General features: G+C 42.0%; 1 protein-coding gene across 2 annotated transcripts in view; it reads right to left on the bottom strand.

Moving 5' to 3' along the window:
• The window catches only part of LMX1A (LIM homeobox transcription factor 1 alpha), a 155056-nt gene that overhangs the window by 36638 nt on the left and 97280 nt on the right, over positions 1-21138 (bottom strand). For both annotated transcript variants that reach the window (XM_023207009.1, XM_023207008.1), the window contains exon 4: positions 11460-11692. In XM_023207009.1, the coding sequence (XP_023062777.1) occupies positions 11460-11692 (233 nt within the window). The remainder of the gene's footprint in view (positions 1-11459; positions 11693-21138) is intronic.

The raw sequence follows: 21138 nt of genomic DNA on the forward strand, positions 1-21138 counted from the left end.
TGTACCAATTTACTTCACTGTCGTGCTTTTATTCATTTAACTGATGGCAGCTGTGGTTTGCACAGCTGATACCTCTCATCTGGACAAAAAGTCAACTGATTTTTCTTGCTACTATCAAATAAGCCACAGGAGCAGAAGAACCAGAAGTTTGTTGAATAATTATAAACATAAAACAAAAAAACAGTAATAGTACCTTATGTGCACTTTTAAAGTACTTCCTCATGCACATAGCACATTGTCTTTAGATCCTTCAAAGCCTCCTATTGCCTTAGAAGAGGTACCCATGAGATGTACAGTGATAGTGATTAGTGATTAGGGAGGAACTGGAGGTTAAAAAACAAGGTGAACTTGTGACTGATTTTGAAAGGGAGTGTAAACTCAGTTCAAATCACCTTGTTTTCATTGCTTTAATTATATATGAAAAGGTCCTTCAGTTGGGGTCTGTAAGGTAGTAAGTCCTACTGAGTACCTGGAGCACTGCCATAGCCAGCCAGGAAGAGCTGTCAGTGAAACATGAGAACAAAACATAAGGTTCATTTTCCTATACACATACATTTTAAACGACTAGGCAACACAGCATAGTGTTTAATGATGCAGATGCTAGAGCTAGACTGGATGTGAATTTTGGTTCTTTCCATTGTTAGCTGTAGGACTGTAAGCAAATTACTAACTTTTCCATGTTCATCTTCCTCCTCTGCAGAATGGGAATGATAACATTGCCTTCCTCATCAGCTTGGTGTGCTGAGTAATTCATGTAAAATTAGTTAATTCGTGTAAAGTGCATAATTTAAAGTAATGCTTTGTGCAGAGCAAGAGCTCAATAAGTGTTGACATCATTATCATCATCATCATGCAAAAATCACAATGATCAGTTGCCCATTTGGCCAATTTTATTTTTTACAGAGGTGGAACAGGAGAAATGAATGCACACAGATAACACACTATTGCTGATTAAATATGCTATGAAGCAACTGCACTAATATTAACTTATGATTTTATTATTCATTTTAATCAAAATTATTGTGTGAACACATTTTCAAAAATAAAGTACAGTCAGACAATGCATTGTCTGAACCTGTATATTGCCTGTAACTTTTTAAGCACTAAAGATAAACTTTACCCAACTCATAATTATAGCAAGCACTGAACCCCTCTGTTTCAGTATCAAGTGTCCTGACTCGGTAATTGGTAGAATTAAGTTCTTATTCTGGCTTATCCCTGACTCAAGTATCCTGTGTCTTTATTTCTCCATCTACTTTATGAAGACAAAACAAATACACTAGAAGACAAAAGTTCAGCACCGAAAAGAAATGCTTAGCCTCAAACTAAGAGCAACAAACAATTCTGGTAGTGAATTTTATGGCAGTGATACTGTGTAAGAGACAAATCTGTTGATTTTGAAAACAAAATCAGGCCGTTCTAAGTGCTTCTTGCTTATCATCCACAGATGCCAGATTAACAAATCAGAAAATGTTCATGAAGACCTTTGTACTAGTCATGTTATAAATATGTGTATCCTTGATGTCTCCTTAATAACCACAATAAAAATAGACAACAGTTACTACATGTTTACTGTACTCAGGCCACTTCACCAAGCCTTTGGGCCCAGAGATAATATCATTTGTGCCTTTTGTCTTATTCACAGCACCTGGCACAGTATCATTAAGACATATTTATTGGCTTGACATTTAAGGAATTTATACCAATTCCAAAACCTGGGAATAGGTTTGTAAGTAACTGTGCTTTGAAGCAGTGTTTTTCAAACTTCTGGTTATGACCCATGAGTAGCTTATGAAATTACTACAGTGGGCTAAAAATAGAATTTAAAATAAATGGAATAGAAAATATCAGCACATAGGGCAAGCAGCAAGTCAGTCTAAGTGTTGAAACTTATATACTCACATATAAATGTGTATATTAGCTTATGATAAAAAATGTATTTTTTACTTAGCTGTAGCTAAGATTTTCTGAAAAGTGCTACCATAGAGTCTTTTGAAAACATGGCTCTAGAGGAAAATATAAAATATGATTTAAATATGTTTCTTCATAGATATGTTTATGTATGTACTTTTAAATACCTACTCAAGGTTTTTGTTGTTGTTGTTTTTAAAGTGGCTCACCCTTCTGCTTCTTAAAAAGAATGGTTAGATTGATCTCCCAGCTATGTCCCTTTTCCCATCTGTCAGCTCCTTTCTATCACAAAGCTGGCCCCTGTTCCCCTGACATTAAGATGTTGACTTTGAGATGTTTTCCTCAATTGTGCTGCTCAGCATTCACCGTTCCTCTGCCGTTCTTTTTCTGCAACTAAAACATAGCATTTAGCACAGAGTCTGACAGACTGTGGGTGTCTGTAAGAAATATTTGTTGAATTAAAGGTTGGTCAGGTGGCTGCCTGGAAGGACATAAATAGATTATGGCATGTAACAGAGTAATGCTAGCAGTCTACTTAGGAATAGAGTAACTCTGGCTCAGCTGTACACTGCATTCATTAACTGTCAGGTTCAATGTCCTGTCTGGACTCAAAGACTCCAGTTGCAAGAGAAAAGTCAAGTCCACTCCAAAAGCAACTCATTCAAAGATGGGAGACATACCATCACCCTCAGACCAACAGGCACAGACAGCTCCACCCCCAGGATAACTATATGCCAGGAAGTGTAATGTTTAGGAATAAGGAAGCACTTAGGTATTTAAAATAGCTCAAATAATGACCAGTGTACACATCAGTTTTCTGGTCTATTAAAGAAAGGTAGCTATGTTTGATAAATCCTTCCCATTCTTGCTTGAGATTTCTATTAAATCTCAGAAATAACTTCAAGACTGTTTTTCCCCCAGTCTTCTGCATTGACTTTCCAGGATGCAACAACACTAGCTAGCTAAGATGTTCAAAAACCAGAAAGTGCCTCTGAGACACACAGGCTCTATGGTATGAATCAGCCCATCTTTACTTTATGCACCCTAGCCACCCAAAATGACAGGCCCTATCTGTACCACCTTGAGGTTCCCAAGGTATGCTATCCATAAGTGCCTAAAACCAAAGGGCAAAGATGGAAGAGGAGATACTTGCAAATGATGGATCTTTGGTGACATAAGCTTATGACCCATGAGCCATCCATAACTACACTAGCTCCCACACTGGAGATAATAATGGTAACTGTCATTTATTGGACATTGATCAAGTTTCAAGCCCTTGATTTTCATTACCTCTTTTTGTTCTACAGTAACCCACAAAGGCTGTATTGTAACCCCCTATTTACTGGTTAGAAAATAGAGTTCTGGAGAGGAGAAGTGGCTAGCTCAAAGTCACACTGCTTGTGAGTGCAGGGAAAGCATCAAAGACCTGTCTAGCTTTAGATCCCATGCACTACGATATGAGGGCGAGACTTCTTCATAACTCCTGCTGACCTTTTCTATCTTTCATTGTAAAATTCAGAACCATGAACTGACAAGGATAATCCCAGAGAAGAGTCAGGCACTTTCCAGAATTTGTGAGTTAACTGCTGCTCCTCTAGTCTTATTTATTGGAGAACAAGAAGATTTCCAAGACAGGGTGGATGAAATACTTTTGAAACGAATTGGGAAAAAAAAAAACAGTTCCAAGGTTGTAGAAGGAAATTAAGACAAGTGTCTAAATATCTGCAGTGGAGAGCATGACTCAGAATAGGAGAAAGAGACATATTACACAACGAGAGTGGCAAGCGAGGCATTTGGATCTTCCAAATCAAAACATCCTATATCCCACGGAAAATTAGGAGGAAGAAGGATTCACAGACTCCAGCAGATGTGAGGAATCTTCTCTTTGGCTTCGGCAAGGCGAAAAGTTACACTGGAAGTTGATGCTTCTTTGCCAAGGATATCAGAGGCCAATATGAATAGGACAAAGTGAATTTGTTCACACAATAAGCAAACATTTACTGAGTACCTATTGCATGCCAGGCACCATGCTAGGGCCAGATGAATGCAGAACGCAAGGAGTGAAGCAGTGTAAGCCTCACAGAGCAGTTCAGATTGCCCAGTAAATGGAGGTCATGGAACTGCTGCATTAATCCAAAACATAAAACATTCCTTGCAGAAAGGGGCCCTCATGACAGGGACTTCACAACCAGGCTTCCTCTGGGAAAATCCCTGTACAAAAGCAGAGCACCTAAAAGAGCCCTGCCTTAGCCAAGGAATAAATCCTAGGCATGATCTAAAATGCAAACTGGTCTTCAGGAAGAAAAAAATTTAAATGGTAAATAAAAAAGCAAAACAAAAAAGCATTTGGATCCCATGGTGAAAGACACTAAAAGGAAATAAAGATATTATTTCAGATAGCAAAAATGAAATTCTGACTCAACATTTTTCAGTGATTCCAAAAACGAAGAAAAAAGGAAAGCAATTTAACATAAAACTAATTGCATCCCAGCACTTTGGGAGGCTGAGGCGGGTGGATCATGAGGTCAGGAGATCAAGACCATCCTGGCTAACATGGTGAAACCCTGTCTCTACTAAAAATACAAAAAAAAAAAAAAAAAAATTAGCCAGGCATGGTGGTGGGCACCTGTAGTCCCAGCTACTCGGGAGGCTGAGGCAGGAGAATGGCATGAACCCGGGAGGTGGAGCTTGCAGTGAGCCGAAATCACGCCACTGCACTTTAGCCTGGACAACAGAGCAAGACTCCATCTCAATTAAAACAAACAAACAAACAAACAAACAAAACATAAAACAACTAATTGCAGCGTGATGTACTGGATTCAATTCTGGAATTGATAAAGACGTTAATGAAAAAAATTTCATGAAATGGAATAATGCCTATAATTTAGTTGAGTGTTATACCAACGTTAATTTCTTAGTTTTGATAAGTGTACCATGGTTATGTAAAATGTTAGCATTACAGGAAGCTGGATGAAGGGTATATGGAAACTTCTGTCCTATTTTGCAACTGTTTTGTAAATTTAAAAAACGTTTTTATTTTTAAAAGTTTTTAAAAACTGCTTCACAGGACACTCTCAGGTGACTTCTGATTTTAAAAGGAAATGTAAAGATAAGAGGGGTAGATAAGTAAGAAATGCAACATGGACTGGCCAGAAGCCATGGTTACCCACAGCCAAGCCCCAAGCTCCTGCCTCCACCCCCAGGTCAAAAAAAGCTAATGAAATCATGGGCTACATCAACAGAACATAATATGTACAACAGACAGTAATAACACTGTGCTGGTTCAAACCACATAAGGAAAACTGTATCCCCTTCTTGGTTGTACCTCTGAAAAAGATCATAGATAGAAAACAGAAAGTCTGTAATGAGGGCTAGTTAGAATAATGAGGAAGAACTAGAAAGGAAAAGACAAAACTTAGAAAATATCTTAGCTCTCAGGGAGCATTTCTGTCTTGAACTTGAAGGGCTGCCCCATGTAGAGGAAACACTTGCTTTGTGAGTTCCCAAAAGTACAGCCAAGACCATTGTTTGAATTTACATATGGAGATTGATGTTGGAATTCAATGTAACAATTCTGACAATTTACCCTCAGAATTGAAGTCAAGGGCCACTGTGATATTGCGGAATATATATTTGGTCTTCATCCAGTTTCTTGGCAAAAAGCTACTAAAATCCTTGAACACTCGATAGTGATAAGAGTATCTTTTGTAGGCTAATGGTAACTGGGAGCCCCTAGGTTCTTTCAGGATGGGGGCTGGTCACTGGAAAGACCAAGGCATGATTAGAAGGTTGGGACTTTCAGCCCCATCCCCTAACCCCTAATCCTTCACCTCTGGGGAGGGGAGAGGGGCTGAAGGTTAAGCTGACCACCAATGGGTAATGATGTAATCAATCATTGCCTATGTAATAAAACCTCCACAAAAACTTGGAAGGACAAAGTTAGGAAACTTCTGGATAGCTTGAAATGTGGAGGTTCCTGGAGGGGTGCCTCCAGAGACAGCATGGAAGCTCTGCACCCCTTCTGCCATACCTTGCCCTATGAATTTCTTCACCTGTCTGTTCATCTGTATCCTTTAAAATATCCTTTGTGGTAAATGAGTAAATGTAAGTAAAGTGTGAGCTGCTCTAGAAAATTTAGTGAACCTGACGATGAGGTCCTAGGATCCCCAATTTATAGCCAGTGAGCTAGAAATATAGCTGACAACCTACTACTTGTGATTGATTGACCTCTTAAGTGGGGTGGGGCTTGGCAGTCTTGTGGGATCAAGCTCTTAACCTGTGGGATCTGATGTTACCTCTAGGTAGACAGTGTCAGAATTAAATTGAATTAAGGGATACCCAGCTGGTGTCCACTGGAGAACTGTTTGCTATGTGGGGAAAACCCCTACATGGCTGGTGTCAGAAGTGTTATGTGGAATGGAGAGTAGAGAGGAGAAAAAGCAGTTTGGTATTTTTCCCCTCTATCTTTTCAACTCCCCATGATAGGAAATGCTCAAGTAGAGGCTGGATAAGTATCTGATGGGAACTTGGAATGGATAAACTCCAAAGTGCCTGCCAATCTCAAGAGCCCGTGATTCTCTGGTGAAGGAGAAAACGACTTCTAGAGACTTATGTAGAAGTTTGTAAATGTTGCAGGGTCTCTCCTGGAGACCTTGGGCATCCAAGTTGCCCAGTGTCAAAAAAAAAAATCAACTGACTCTGGCTACAAATTCCCTTCATCTGCTTGGGAGGCTGCTTCAAGGCCATCAGGAAAGCAGGGACCAGGACAAAAAGGCTGGCCCACACCAGAAAAGGGCACACAGCAGTTGCAGATGTCCTGAGTTTGGTATCCCACCCTGCTTTTGTGTAAGATCAGTCAGCATCACAGAACTATACATTTAAAAAATAATAATAATTTCAACTTCTTTTTTAGATGCAGGGCGTACATGTGCAGGTTTTTTACATGGGCATGCTGCATGATGCTGAGGTATGGGGTACAAGTGATCTGATCACCCAAGTAATAAGCACAGTACCCAAGAGTTAGTTTTTCAACCTTTACCCCCCTCCCTCCTTCCTCCCTCTAGAATCTTAGATGTAAGCCACCCTAAAGGTCATTGATACAGTATTCCACCAACTGTAATTAAAATGTTAAGGGACAAGCAGTTTATTTCCCATAAAGGCAATCTAGTCTGACCCTTTGTCAGACACAGTTCTACCCTATGTTGAACCAAAATCTGTCATTTCTTCCCCAGTACATGGGTGGGCAACCTTAGGTGTGACTCTCATATGTCCCTTGGCCTTATTTTTACTTAATACACCGAGTCTCTTTAGTTATTTATGATTTAACAAGCTAATTACCCTCCTCAAGATTCTCTCTGGTTAGTCAATGACCTCTTCAAATGTATCATTTAAAATTAGCCCACATATTCTAAATGTGCTCTGACCAGGGCAAAAAAAAAAATACTGAAACTATAATTACACATTAGGGACACTGTAGTTCTATTAATACAGCATATGTCTTTTTGGATCCTATTGGCTTTATTGCCAACTATAATCCCACGTTGAATTCGCTCAAAACAGGCACCATTTCATACAATTACAATTGAATTTTGGGATATGATGGTTAGATTTCATCTTGCTGTCTTTGTGCAGTTCTGCTAGCTTGTCAAAATCTTTTTGAACACTGAGAGTATCCACTGCCACACCAGCCTTCCCTGCCAGGTTGTGTCATCTGTAAACCAAATAAACCTGCCTTCTGTGTCTTCATCCAAGTCATTGATAAAAAGGTTAAAGATACTAGATCAGTCATTCACTGAACAAACACTTATCAAACACCTACAATATATATGTATGGTACTCAAGACAGAAACCAGAGGAGGAACTGTATTTGTACTGGGGCAGATCCTAAAGTTGTCTGCTTTCTGTTAACAATGAGGTGGACTTCATTCCATGAAGATTTAATTCAACTAATTAGGTACTTCTTGATCGCTTACTCTTCTCTTGACATCATACTAAGCTTTGTTAAAGGAACAAAGGAACCAAAAGCTACAACCCTGTTCTCTAGAAGTTTGTCCTCTCAATAAAGAGGCAAGCTTTGGCACACAAAAAAATTTATGATACAAGACAAGTAGCATTGATATAATTGACAAAATGAGTAGTCCAGGTAAGATATTTGATTCTGGTTGAGACTTTAATGTCACTTCATTTAAAACTACAAAAATAATTACAGGTTTTTAGAGTTGAAAGGGATAACAGAGGTCTTCTAGAACTACCCTCCCCTCCCACCTCATCAATATTACTTTCAATGAATGGGGAGTGCTGTCTCTTGAGTAGTTTTACTCTTTGTTAGATCTAATAATTAGAATGACATTCTAGCATTTCCTGTGTTAAATCAAAAATTACTTCCCTGTACCTTTCTATCTACAGTGTAAACACTCAATAATTTTGTTGAATAATTAAATGAATGAATTATAATTCTGTTCTCTGAAACTGGAAAAAATCATTTGAAGGCAACAATTATGTCCTCATTCAGTCTTGACTTCTCTATCCTAAACATACAAAATTCCTTCATTTGATATGCTTTTGAGACCTCCCCATCCCCACATCATTCTTGTCATTCATATTCTGACTCTGTGCCTGGCATAATACAAGCACTCAGGATATGTCTACTGAATGAATAAACTGGAAAGCTCCAATATGTCATTATCAGCCTCAAAGAGAAATTTCCATAACTGAACGTATTGCTGAAAATGTGATCAGGAAGTGAACCTGTTGCAGTTCCCTGGTACTGAGCATTATAATTTTGTTAATCTATAAATGTTGCTTAGATCAGATAAGCTTTTGCTATTGCTTCTTTTTTTTTTTTTTTTTTTTTCAGAGGTAGGGGCGTGGAGCCAATCCACTAATGCCTCTTATTGATTTTGTAGTGAAGTAAAATCTGTAAACTGTTAACACAGGGACTACTGAATAACTTAGTGATTAAGCCTCCAAACAAATGTTTATCAGGAAAGGCTAGACCGCAGCATTTATTTCTATGCGAGAAAGCATATCATATGGGTTTCTATGTGAGAAACCCATATCAAATGAAGGAATTATGTATGTTTAGGATAGAGAAGTCAAGACTGAATGAGGACATAATTGTTGCCTTCAAATGATTCAATCAGACCTATTTTTTCCAGTTTCAGAAAACAGAATTATAATTCATTCATTTAATTATTCAACAAAATTATTGAATGTTTACACTGTAGATAGAAAGGTACAGGGAAGTAATTTTTGATTTAACACAGGAAATGCTAGAATGTCATTCTAATTATTAGATCTAACAAAGAGTAAAACTACTCAAGAGACAGCACTCCCCATTCATTGAAAGTAATATTGATGAGGTGGGAGGGGAGGGTAGTACACATCTTTCTATGGTCATGCTGCTATTCTGATCACCATAACACCTAAGCCCTTGGGAAATTAGAAATTCTACAGGATTTTGGGGAGGAAGCCTAAGAGGGTGGACACAGCAAGATACCTGGAGGAAAATGACAGGTTAAGTTGACCTTTTAATGCCAAGTGGTATACCCATTAGAATGGGCCCAACTGCCCCTGAAGAAGATACTACATAAGTTAGTGCCAGTGTTCCTGACAAGCAGAAATTTCCCTTAAATCAAAATAATAAATCCAGGAAAACCTAAGGCCAATAACACCAGTAGAAGCTGGGGTTTTCCTGATGTCAGCTTTCTTAAGGCTGCAAGCAAGGCCAGGCAAGAACCAACCTGGAGGTAAAGGGAGCAGAACACGGCTGCTACAAAGATGCTAACACTGTCTAGTGGGTGTCAAGCACCCGCATTTATTGAACGCCAGGCTTTTTATATGCATTCTGTCTCATTCTCCAACAGTAAACCTGTTAGTAGGTGTGATCATCACCATTTTATAGCTGTGGAGATTGAGGCTTAGAGAGGTTCCAAAATTTGCCCAAAGTCACAGAGATATAGTGATAAAACCTGGCTAAGGCACCCCACCCGTCTGTCTCCAAAGTTTTTGCACTTAAGCACCATGCCATGATGCTTTTGTCTCACATGTTTATTCACTCTTTAACAAAGAGTTTTATCAGGCACCCTCAGTGCTCCATGCCTGTGCTAGGCCTGGGAATATAGTGGTAAATAAGACACACACTGTCCTTCACAGAGTTTAGCACTCTGAAAAGAATAAGAAACAACCAAACATGTAACTACAATGAAGTAAATATCCCAGTAGCAGAAGTTAAGGGTAAACTCACTCAGCATGAGGGATTAAGAGACCTTCCCGATAAAGTTGCCTTTAGAGGGAAGCTTAAAGGATAAGCTAGCAGGACAAAAGGGAGAGGGAAAGAGGCAGAGAAGGAATAGACTTTTAAGATTTGAGAGTGGGTGAGACACACTGACAGGTGCTAGGGCCTAGTAAGGCTGGAGTGAAGGGTGGGAGTGATCAGAACCTCCCAAACAGGCCAAAGAGATGGATAGAGTGAGGTTACAGGGGTCTTGGAAATGGACTGGAATTGGCAATGGCAAGAACTAGTAAGGTCACATAGATGTTACCTAATTGGATCTCACAGATTCCTAGAGGAATGCTGGAGCTGTGCAGACCAACACTCCAAAAAGGCATTTCATGTTGAATGTAGTCAGTGTTAATTTAATGTAATTTGTCTGGCCTTGTGAAACCTGCCCTGTAAAATCTCTGAACCTCTCCTGTCTTCTCTCTTTCGCCAACCCTCAAGGCAGTAAGAGGGAGGGTCGAGTGGCTGATGAGGAGAAAGAACAAAATCATTCTAGTGCCTTTCTTTATGTGGCCTGCCAAGCCTTAGATAGATTCCATCTTTCCCGCTTGACAAATGAGGAAACGAAAGCTTAGAACAGTTTGGTGATTGTGGTAGACTGAATTATTGGTTCCAATCCATCATTCTCTTTAAAAGTATTATGTATCTATACCTGGGCAGGGGTTTGTGGTGCATGGAGTGTATTTCTTCTCCTCTTGACTTTGGATTTGATATTGCCATTTGCTTTGGCCAATGGAATATTAGCAGACATGATGTGTGCAGAAGCTTGAAATGTGCTCTGTGGTTGGGCATGCCTTCTTGCACTTTTACCACTGTCCGAAGATCGTGCCCTGCAGCTGCTGCTCCTCAAACCTGGATCCTGGAATGAATGGCACAGAGTATTCCTAAACCTTGTCTACAGCCTGGAGCTAAGCTCAGCTGAGACCAGCAGACTCCAGGTAACTGGAAGCCTGAAGCAAAGTCCAGTTAACTCCAGTTAACCCAGACACGTGTGTGTGTGGGGGGGTGTGTGTGTGTGTGTTAAGTGTTTATGGTTGTATGCCATGGAATTTGAGGGTAATTTGTTATGCACCATCATCATGGTAATCGCTGACTGATGAGAGATTATTCCGAGCTTACAAAGAAAGTTCCTGGAATACACAGAACTGCCTTGCCACGGAGCTAGGCTGCCCTGGAGGCTGGCTCTCTAGGGAAGAAACAATGCAGACAGCCACCCAACTCCATTCTACCCACCCCACCGCAGCCCTGCCCGCCACCTGGCACTCACCTGAGTCTGAGGCTGCTGGGCTCACCAAGCTGAGCAGCTCTCGCTCCTTTTCATAGTCCCCTTTGCAGAGCAGCTGCCCCTCCTTCAGAACAAACTCGTCACCCTTCTGAAGCTGTCGCTCGCAGACACAGCAGCAGAAGCAGCTCAGGTGGTATACACTCTTCTGGGCCCGCATAACAAACTCATTGGGAGCGATGGCCTCGAAGCAGCCCCCACATTTAACAGCAAACAGCCTGGCAGCAGGGAGAAAGGAAGTACATGCACCATGAGTAAAATCTGGCTTGGTCCTGAGTCTCCCCTGAAGTCAACAGCAAAAGGAGTTTCAAGAACTGGGATATGAATGTTAGAATGGAATGTACTTTAAATCCAGGTTATTTATTCCCTATGGGTCTCCCCTGAAGTCAACAGCAAAAGGAACTTCAAGAACTAGGATATGAATGTTAGAATGAAATGTATTTTAAATCCAGGTTATTTATTCCCTGAGGAGATTGAATTGAAGCATGCAGTTGAGTCACTCAAAGGCTGAAGAAGGGTGTCTGACTAGATAAAGGAAATGTGGTACATATACACCATGAAATACTATGCAGCCATAGAAAGGAACAAGATCATGTCCTTTTCAGGGACATGATTGGAGCTGGAAGCCATTATCCTCAGCAAACCATTGCAGGAAAAGAAAACCAAACACCGCATGTTCTCACTTATAAGTGGGAGCTGAACAGTGAGAACACATGGATACAGGGAGGGGAAAACACACTCTGGGGCCTGTCAGGGGGTGGGGTGGGGGGAGGGAGAGCATTAGGAAAAATAACTAATGCATACTGGGCTTAATACTGAGGTGATGGGCTGATAAATGCAGCAAACCATCATGGCACATATTTATCTATGTAACAAACCTGCACATCCTGCACATGTACCCCAGAACCTAAAATAAAATTAAAGATTAAAAAAAAGAAGAGTATCCGAGTCAATGCCCAGAATTTATTTGCTGTGGTTCATGACACAGTGCTTTCAAAGGTTGGTCTACAGACCGGCACCAGGCAGGCTGTTCAGAATCCCTAGGGGAGCTTATTATTTAAATTATTTCAATCAGCAATAACAATAACAAAATTGTCCAAGCCCACTCCTGTGAGAGTGTAAAAGGTTGTGCCCCAGAATGTGAATTCTTCACAAGCTCTTGAGATGTGTAAGAGCTTAGATGTGTAATCCAGTTTTTGAAAAATGGCATCCCAACTTCCCAGCCTGTTTATCTGAATTCAATAGATTCAGCCTATCTCTTAAGACTTAACTCTTCTTTCATTTATTTTCAACAAAACAGTTAGAGTATCTACTATATATGCCAAGTCAAAACCAGTAAGTGCTAGTGATGTGAAGATGAATAAAGGAAAATCCCCCTCAGAATTGAGTTCAGGCTAATGGAAGAGATAGACATATCCAAATAATTAAAGTAGAGGGCTGTGGGAGTACAGAGCGGGAAATAACTAACCTGCAGGGAGTGAGTGGGGGGTGCATTTAGTATGTATTCAATAAATCTAACTCAAACAAAAGACAGGAAGGAAGGCAGGCTGGCAGGCACAAAGGGGTGGGAGGAGGGGAGGGGACAGCCTGTGTAAAGGCCTGGAGCCATGAACAGGCATGGATGCCCAGGTTGTAGGGTGTACTCCACCAAGTTAGAGGCAGGTACCTCCAAGAAGGTGGCAGGTGAAGTTAAGTCATGACTCAATCACACAGTAGGGAGCTGGACATCATCTGGCCAGCAATCAGGAGCATTGAATGGCTTTTTTTTTTTTTTTTGAGACAGAGTCTTGCTTTGTCACCCAAGCTGGAGTACAGTGGCGTGATCTCGGCTCACTGCAATGTCCGCCTCTTGGGTTCAAGTGATTCTCCTGCCTCAGCCTCCTGAGTAGCTGGGATTACAGGCGCACACCACCACACCCAGCTAATTTTTGTATTTTTAGTAGAGATGGGGTTTCACCGTGTTGGTCAGTCTGGTCTTGAACTCCTGACCTCAAGTGATGCTCCCACCTCAGCCTCCCAAAGTGCTGGGATTACAGGCATGAGCCACCTCAGTAGGCTTGAATGGTTTTTTAACATGGTAATATCCAAGTTCTGGAAAAGGAGCTCTTGGCTATATGAAAAGTGGAATAGAAACAGAGGTAGTGGGATGAGTGAGCGGCTGAGAAATTATCAGGGTCAGGACTCATGCAGCAGAGGTAAGACAGAAAGAAGGGGGCAGAGCCTACAGCTGGGAGATAGGAAAGCATGGGGCATGGCTCCCAGGGTCCTAGTGGTCAGAGCTGCGAAGACTCCAATATACAAAATTACTCATTTCCTACCTCTGGGACTATTTATATCATTTCCCCATCCTAGAAATGATGTTTTCCTGTTTAATTTATCTGAACCCAAACCACCCTTTAGGACACAGCAGCTTCCATCTTCTCCTTGAATCCTGCCCTTATCTGTGCCCCCCAGCCTGAAGTGACTGCCCCCCTTTGAATGATGATACCAGGAACTGTCTCTGTGGGGCATTCCACAGTTCTCTGGAGATGTCTCAGAACTACAATATGAAAAGTGGTGGGCACTGGAGGCCTGTGCTCTGCTGCCAGCTCTACAGATAACCCTGCAAAATCTTGGACAGGTTGTTTAGCCTGCCCCTTCATATCTTCTTTTTTCTGTCTATTGTTAAGATGTTAGGCCAGTCTCCTCCAGCTACAAAAATTCTACCATCAATTGCTTGCACTTGCTGGCTCAAAATATTATCTTACTCTTGCCTTATTATTTTACTTTTCCCATGTTTATAACTTATCTTGTCAACAACTCCTATTTCAAGAACAAGGCCTGTGGAATATTTATATACTCTCACATATGGTGGGTGCTCAATAGAAGTTGATTTTATTTGACTCGTGGATCTAATTTGTTCACCCTCTTTCTGAAATAACATAATATATATAAACAGCCGAGCATATGAGCTGACACATAATAGATATCCAATAAAGATGTGTCTCTTCTCTTCCTTGTCACTCCAGAGAAATAACAATTCAGGGAAACCTACGATAAAACTAAAATTTAAAGCAGATCCCTCTGTTTCCTTTTTCTTTTTTAAATTGCTTGATGATACCATAATTGCATTTGTCAAAACTTTGGCATAAGTACAGAGACAATATACCCTAAGAATATCTCTGGGATTCATTCACTATAACATTCATTTTACTATTTCCAAAATAAAGACTTTTTTTTTCTTTTTTAAAGTAGTAGCAAAATAGAGGGGAAAATACTTTCAAAAACACTCTGTTTATCCCCACATGCCAGAGGGGTCAGTAGATATGGAAAGGTCAGATGGTGTACGGGAGAGAATGTTAAGGGGATGGCCAGAGAGAGCAGATGAAACTCCACACCACTCTCCTCTTTATAAAGCTAGATATGAACTGACTCAGAGCCTATCCAGGGAGCTGAGGCCACCATGCTCTGCTGATGAGCCCCACCCTGGCAGGAGCTAAGAAAATATGAACAACTGAAGAGCATTTCATATAGGCAGGCCAACTACCATGATGGCCTAAGCGTTCCCAATTCATTCACTCAAAATCTCGTTCATGTACTCATTCAATCATTTATTCATTTCATTCATTCTTTCCTTTATTCAGCAGCATCCACTATGTACCCTGCAATTTACCACACTCTGTGTCTTTACAGGGAGAGGAGGAAAAGAAACCACCATCCAAACAGCATTCATGTACATGAACAAGTATATACTGAGTGTCTGTTATGTGGTAAGCATTGTTGTAGGCACAAAAGGATACAAGACAGACAAATCCTTGACCTCATGTAGCACACATGCTAGTGGGAGAGACAGTAAACAAACACATAAATGAACAGATAAATCATGTCTAATCTTACGGATTTAACTTTAGGGAACAGAATATAAGAACAATATAAAGCAACGTCCCATGAATATAAAATAGAATGGCATAAAGCTATCATATATGTAATTATAATATTTAATCACCTCCCAACTCTAAATTGTGCTGGTTTATGATTCTAAGTCAATACATGTGCACTGTGTGTTTACCTTGGAAGCTTCCTGGACGAAGGCAAGAGTTTTGAGGGTGGAATGAAGGGGAAGCTAAGGAGAAGTTCCCAGGGAGGCATTACTCATAAGTTGACACAAAAAAGAGGGCCATTCAAATTCTTTGAGTGAAGGAAGGCAAAGCTTGGAAAAGATGATGAAGCCACCTCTCAGGAAACAGCCTCCTGGGACAGAGGCCAGGCTGCGGGATTGGAAGTGCATGTGCTGTCTTACTTTCAACAAAGGCCTTGAAGCACCACACCAGTCCTCCCTGCCCTTGGCCATCAGAAGCACCTCAGAATAACCTATCTCGATATGCTTCTCCTCTGCCTCTCAGTTTCAGCAAGGAAGTGAAACAGGGGGACAGTCCAAGGGGTTGGAATGGCTCGTTTATCACTAACAGTTATGGTAGAGCCTGGAACTCCAGGTTCCAGCTGCCCTTCCCCTGCCCTCTCACCCAGTGCAGTTTTTCTCTCTATGTCTAAACCTCTGGCACATCAGCCCTTTGACTATTTGCCTTGACTCCCTCTCCCCTATGCTGGATACTGTCATTGGACAGAAAATCCACCCATTTCATCCCTGGGCCCCAAGTCCCCGGTTGCTGTTTGCCAACCTGAGCAAACTAATCAATGCTTTTCCAGGAGCTGGTCAAAGGCCCTTTGTCCCCAAGCCCTCCTTCTCCTCCCCTTCCCCTGGAATTAACTGTTAAACAGACTCAAGGCAAATGCTCCCAGGGAGTCAACAAGCACTTGAGAAGCTGCAACAGCAGGTGGTAGCATCTGTGCTTGTCTAACTTCCACCCTGCTAATCTCCTCCTCTTTTTCTTGCCTTCTTAATTTCATCCCCCACTCCAAAAATTTCCCCCAAGTTGGAGAAGGGAGGGTTGGAGTGAGCTCAACAAAGAGAGCCCACCATGTTGACTCAGGAGTGGCTAGAGGAAGTGGCGGGAGTTGTCTGGGCTCAAATCCTGAAATGGTCATGGTCACTGGGGATTACAGACCAGGAAGAGCAGGGCAGTCCTGTTTTATTCTTCTCTCCTGTTTTTCCCTCCCTTTCTGGGTTCAAACCAGATCAACCTCACCTTACTACCTTGACTCCTATTACCTTCACTAACCCCAGAGCAATTCAAGGAGAAAAGGTGCATGTGGTCCACCACCTGTGTGCCAGATGTGTACACAGCTGTACAGCTACCGCTGTGGACCCAGCTGCCGACTGTACACCTCCCACAAGTTGTTTTCTCTAAGGCTCAGACAAGCAGAGAAAAGGGTTTGTTCAAAATCCAGGTCATAATTAAAACACAGCCTGTCTCTTCCTAATGCTCTGGATGGCATCCCCCTTGGTTACTTCCCCCACTGAATGCTAATGAGACCTCACTGTGGGTTCATAGCCTGGCAGCCTGGCTGTGCCCTGGCCAGCTGGACAAGGCTTCCAGAGATGTCCAGCTCATCAAGGCATACATAACACCACCCAGCTTTCCTTGATGTTATAAATTGTCCTACCCCTGAGAGTTCCTCCAATGATTCCTTATCTCCTCTTTGCATTTAATTCCCTCACCTGTAAAATGGGAATAACAGTGTCCACCTCTTGGAAAAGCATCCAGTGCAGTACTTGTTGCAGAGACTAAGCACTCAGTGCTGTTCTTCCTCTATTGATCACTCTCTGTGGGGAAGGCTCTGGGGATGCCGTGATAAATAAGGCTGTCCCTCTCCTTAGGGAGTTCACATTCTCTGGAAGGCAGCAGACTCTAAATATATGACCTCAGTAGGATGTGTTTGGGATATGCAGAGAGAAATAGCTGGGAATAGCACAAAGGAGAGACCCATGCACTTAGCTTAGGCTAAAGGTCACAGAATCTTTTGTCTTACACTTTCTCTTCTTTTCCTCTTTCTCTCTGTACCTCCTCTCACTCTCCCTTTTCCACTCACTCTGTCAAGCAGGAAAATAGAGGTTGGCCAAAATGCTATTCAATGCCTTGCTGACATCTCTTCTCGTACAGCTACAAGCTATAAGATGCATAACTTTCAGTTTTGGTGAGAGAGCCTGTGTTCTCAGGCTCTGCCACTTCCAGGCAGCATGACTGGGAGAACACCACTTCATCACTTGCTGCCTCAGTTTGCTTTGATGTAAGAGGTAATAATGATGTCTTAATTTCTGGACTAATGAGGATTAAATGTACATGGAGTACTTTGTGACCTATAAGGTGTAGCACAATTTTGTTGTGCCTTTATCATTTGACCCTTGTGGATTTTTCTTTCTTGCCTCAAACATGGTTCTTGTTGCTTAAGAATTTTGTGAGTTCTGGTCGGATGTGGTGGCTCACACCTGAGGTCGGGAGGTCGAGACTAGCGTGGCCAACATGGTGAAACCCCATCTCTACTAAAAATACAAAATTAGCCAGGCATGGTGGTGCATGCCTGTAATCCCAGCTACTCAGGAAGCTGAGGCAGGAGAATCTCTTGAACCCGGGAGGCGGAGGTTGCAGTGAGCTGAGATCACACCATTGCACTCCAGCCTGGGCAACAAGAGAGAGAGAGCAAAACTCCGTCTCAAAAAAAAAAAAAAAAAGAATGTTGTGAGTTCCATTCTAAGAGAACACTTCCTCTGCAGCATGAGCCCTTCTACTGACTCCTCCCTCCTTTGACATGTGCTTGACTGCATCTCCAGAGCATAGTGCTGACCCAGAAGATGAACCAAGGAGACACACTGCTCGTGGTGCAGGCAGAACATGCTCCTTACACCAAGCCGTGGGCCTCTCACCCTCTCTCCAACATGGGCCAAGATCATCGAACTGAAGCAGTGTTTCTTGTAACCAAACTCAGTCATCCTGCCCTAGGTGAGGTGTTGGGGAAAGAACACGGGACTTGGAATAAGAAACCTGGGCTCAAAAGTGCTGCCTTTCCCAAGATGCCTCAGAAAAGCCACCACCTTTCCCTGAATCTTGGTTATCTTATCATCCATTTCTCAATGGAAATGTTCTGTCCTAGATCAGAGTTGTCTAGAACTTAGAGGCTGAGGAGGAAGGATGACTCTGTTTCCTAGGTCTCCCACACTTTCAACCAGAGAAGCCCACTTCGTTCACATCTAAATTCAGGTCTCCAGACAGTGTTTTAACATGACACTGCCTTGCTATGGTAATTCTTGAACAAACTCTTCTCCAGAAACATATCATTCAAATATATATAAATATAAAACAGCTAAAGCCAAAAGACATGATATCTATTCTATTAATAGAAGAGTATCATTGGAAGACAACATTTTGCTCCTAAGGCACATTGGAAACCCACTAGGCTGGATAATTTCTTACTCCCATTTTTATATTTCAAGTTTTTATTACAGGAGTTGAGAAGCCTCCTCTGTAACCAAGGAGACAAGAAGGTTTCAAAAGCAGACATGAAGGCTTGATGCCTGAGAAACTACTAGCAGACAAGTCTATGACAATCAACAAAGAAGCACCGAACTTCGGGATGCAAAGCACACTCCTGTACTGCAGGCATTACAGTCTCCACACAAGATGACAACCAACCGAGACACTCTAGGGACTCCTGGATTTCGATGCCTGTTGTGTAATCTTAGGAAAATCACCCTACCATTCTGAACACCAGTGTCTTCATTGTTAGAATATATTTCAGCTCCAAAAATCATATTTCTGCAAAGGAAGGGGGCTTGTGGAGGACAGGAAAAAAAGAATTAATCTTTATTGAACACCCACTCAGTGCTAGAAAGTGTGATAAATTCTTTTTATCCATTATCTAACTAAATTTGTGGGATAGGGGTTAATAGAACTATTTTATGAACTCAAAGAGAATCTGACCATATTTCAGTTCTCTCCGTAGGAGAGAGCCACTCTGGGATGGCGAACTCATGGGTCCTGTTTTGTATTTCTCTCCCACATGCTCTCTAGCACTGTCTTCATAGGGGAAACATATAGAAAAATCAAGCAGTTAAGATGGCAGCCTCAGCTCATGAGAGAGTCACGAGACAGGTCCATGGTTTTGTAGAAGGTCCTGAGACTCCACTGCAGACATGTAGGTAGGTGAAAGGCAGGAGTTAAAAAAGAAAGTTGATCCCTTTAGGCTACTCAGCTCGTGGACCCCAAAATACCCGAAGGGATTTCTGAAAGAGGCTTACCCTCTATGGGTGTGGGTTAGGAACAAATAGTGTGTGGGGACACTCTGACCCAAAACCACCAGCCAAGAGTCTACTGTGACTCCAAAGAGATTGGGAAACAAGACAAATCTTGCTGGAACCCTATTCCCTGGGGAGCCTGGTAAGTCGGGTCATTCTTTTCAAGATATAGGCAGAAATGTAGCCAATGGGGACAGGGTTGGACCCAGGAAGACCTGAGGAAATCCACCCAGAGAGAGGCTAAGATCTTCATTAACCTCATCCCAAAGTCCTGCAGACCTTAAAGAGAGCTTCTCAAAGCCTCCATACCATAGACAAACAAGTAGAAGGATGGCGGACAAAGCAAACCTATGAAAAACCCTGATGCCAGTTTGAGCCAACTGTAGTGTACTGTGTTTGCCCCACCAAAATAAGAAATCACAGCAATTTGTAGCTTTGGACAGTAGTCTACTACAGAACAGCTGTCTTTCTCCAGGCACCACCGATATGAGTTTTGATAAGATATACGAAGCCTCTGGTTTAGAGAGTAAGAGAGGGTTTGGGGCTCTTTAACAAGGCAGGAATCTGTGTATCATTCAGTTTCCACCTCTCCACCAGGGGGCAGCATAGCAGCATTCATTCAGTGCCATGTTGACTTGGTAACTGAGGTCATCCAGGCAGAGACAGGGATTGGCCATAAGCCAAAACCGTCTGCCTGAAAATCTGCTGCTGGGAGTCTGGGAGACCATGTGGCTAAACTGAAGGAGAGATGGTGAGAGAAGAGTATTCAAAAGTATTGAGAACCAAAAGCATGGCTTGTGGCCTTAGAAGTAGTGACACAAGCAACCTTGTCAGCTGGCTCAAGGTCTCTGTCCTTGAGGCTGAGCCAACAACACCACAATAAGCAACTGAGCACATGGTCCTGGGGCGGTGGGAAAGTCTGCATGGACAATAGAGTGGCAGGATCTTCTATAGGAGACAGTCTCAAGACTCTGCAGTGGTGAGAAAATGGGAAACAATAAGTGGCTGGCAGAGCCAATCAGGGTCTCTGTCTGCCTGCAGCTCCTGGGGAGCTATAAGGAGGACCATACAATGGGATGAACGAGCGGGAGCGAGAACTGCTAAGTATGATGTCTGCACGTCCCAGAGGCTCCGGGAGGCACTGGTCTCACCAAGAAGGGCAGGGTAATGCACATAGTTTTTCATCTATCACAAATGTTGCTGGCAATGGGTGGTTTCTACCTTGAAATGGTAGACTAAGTGCTTTTCTTGTTCTCACAAAGTGTCCATTCCAGACGCAGCAAGACATTGTGGGAAGAGGACAGCTTTTGACATCTGATAAAACCTGGATTCAAACCTTGGTTCTATCTTTAAGAACTTGATCAAGTTACAAACTCTCTTGGAGCCTCAGCTTCTTTATCTCTAAAAATGAGATCATAACAACCTTATAAGATATTTTGGAGATTAAGTAAAATAGTGTATTTTAAGTATCTGACACATACTAGCTGCTCTCAA

This window comes from Piliocolobus tephrosceles, chromosome 1 (assembly GCF_002776525.5).
Source record: "Piliocolobus tephrosceles isolate RC106 chromosome 1, ASM277652v3, whole genome shotgun sequence".
Classification (NCBI taxonomy): Eukaryota; Metazoa; Chordata; class Mammalia; order Primates; family Cercopithecidae; genus Piliocolobus; species Piliocolobus tephrosceles.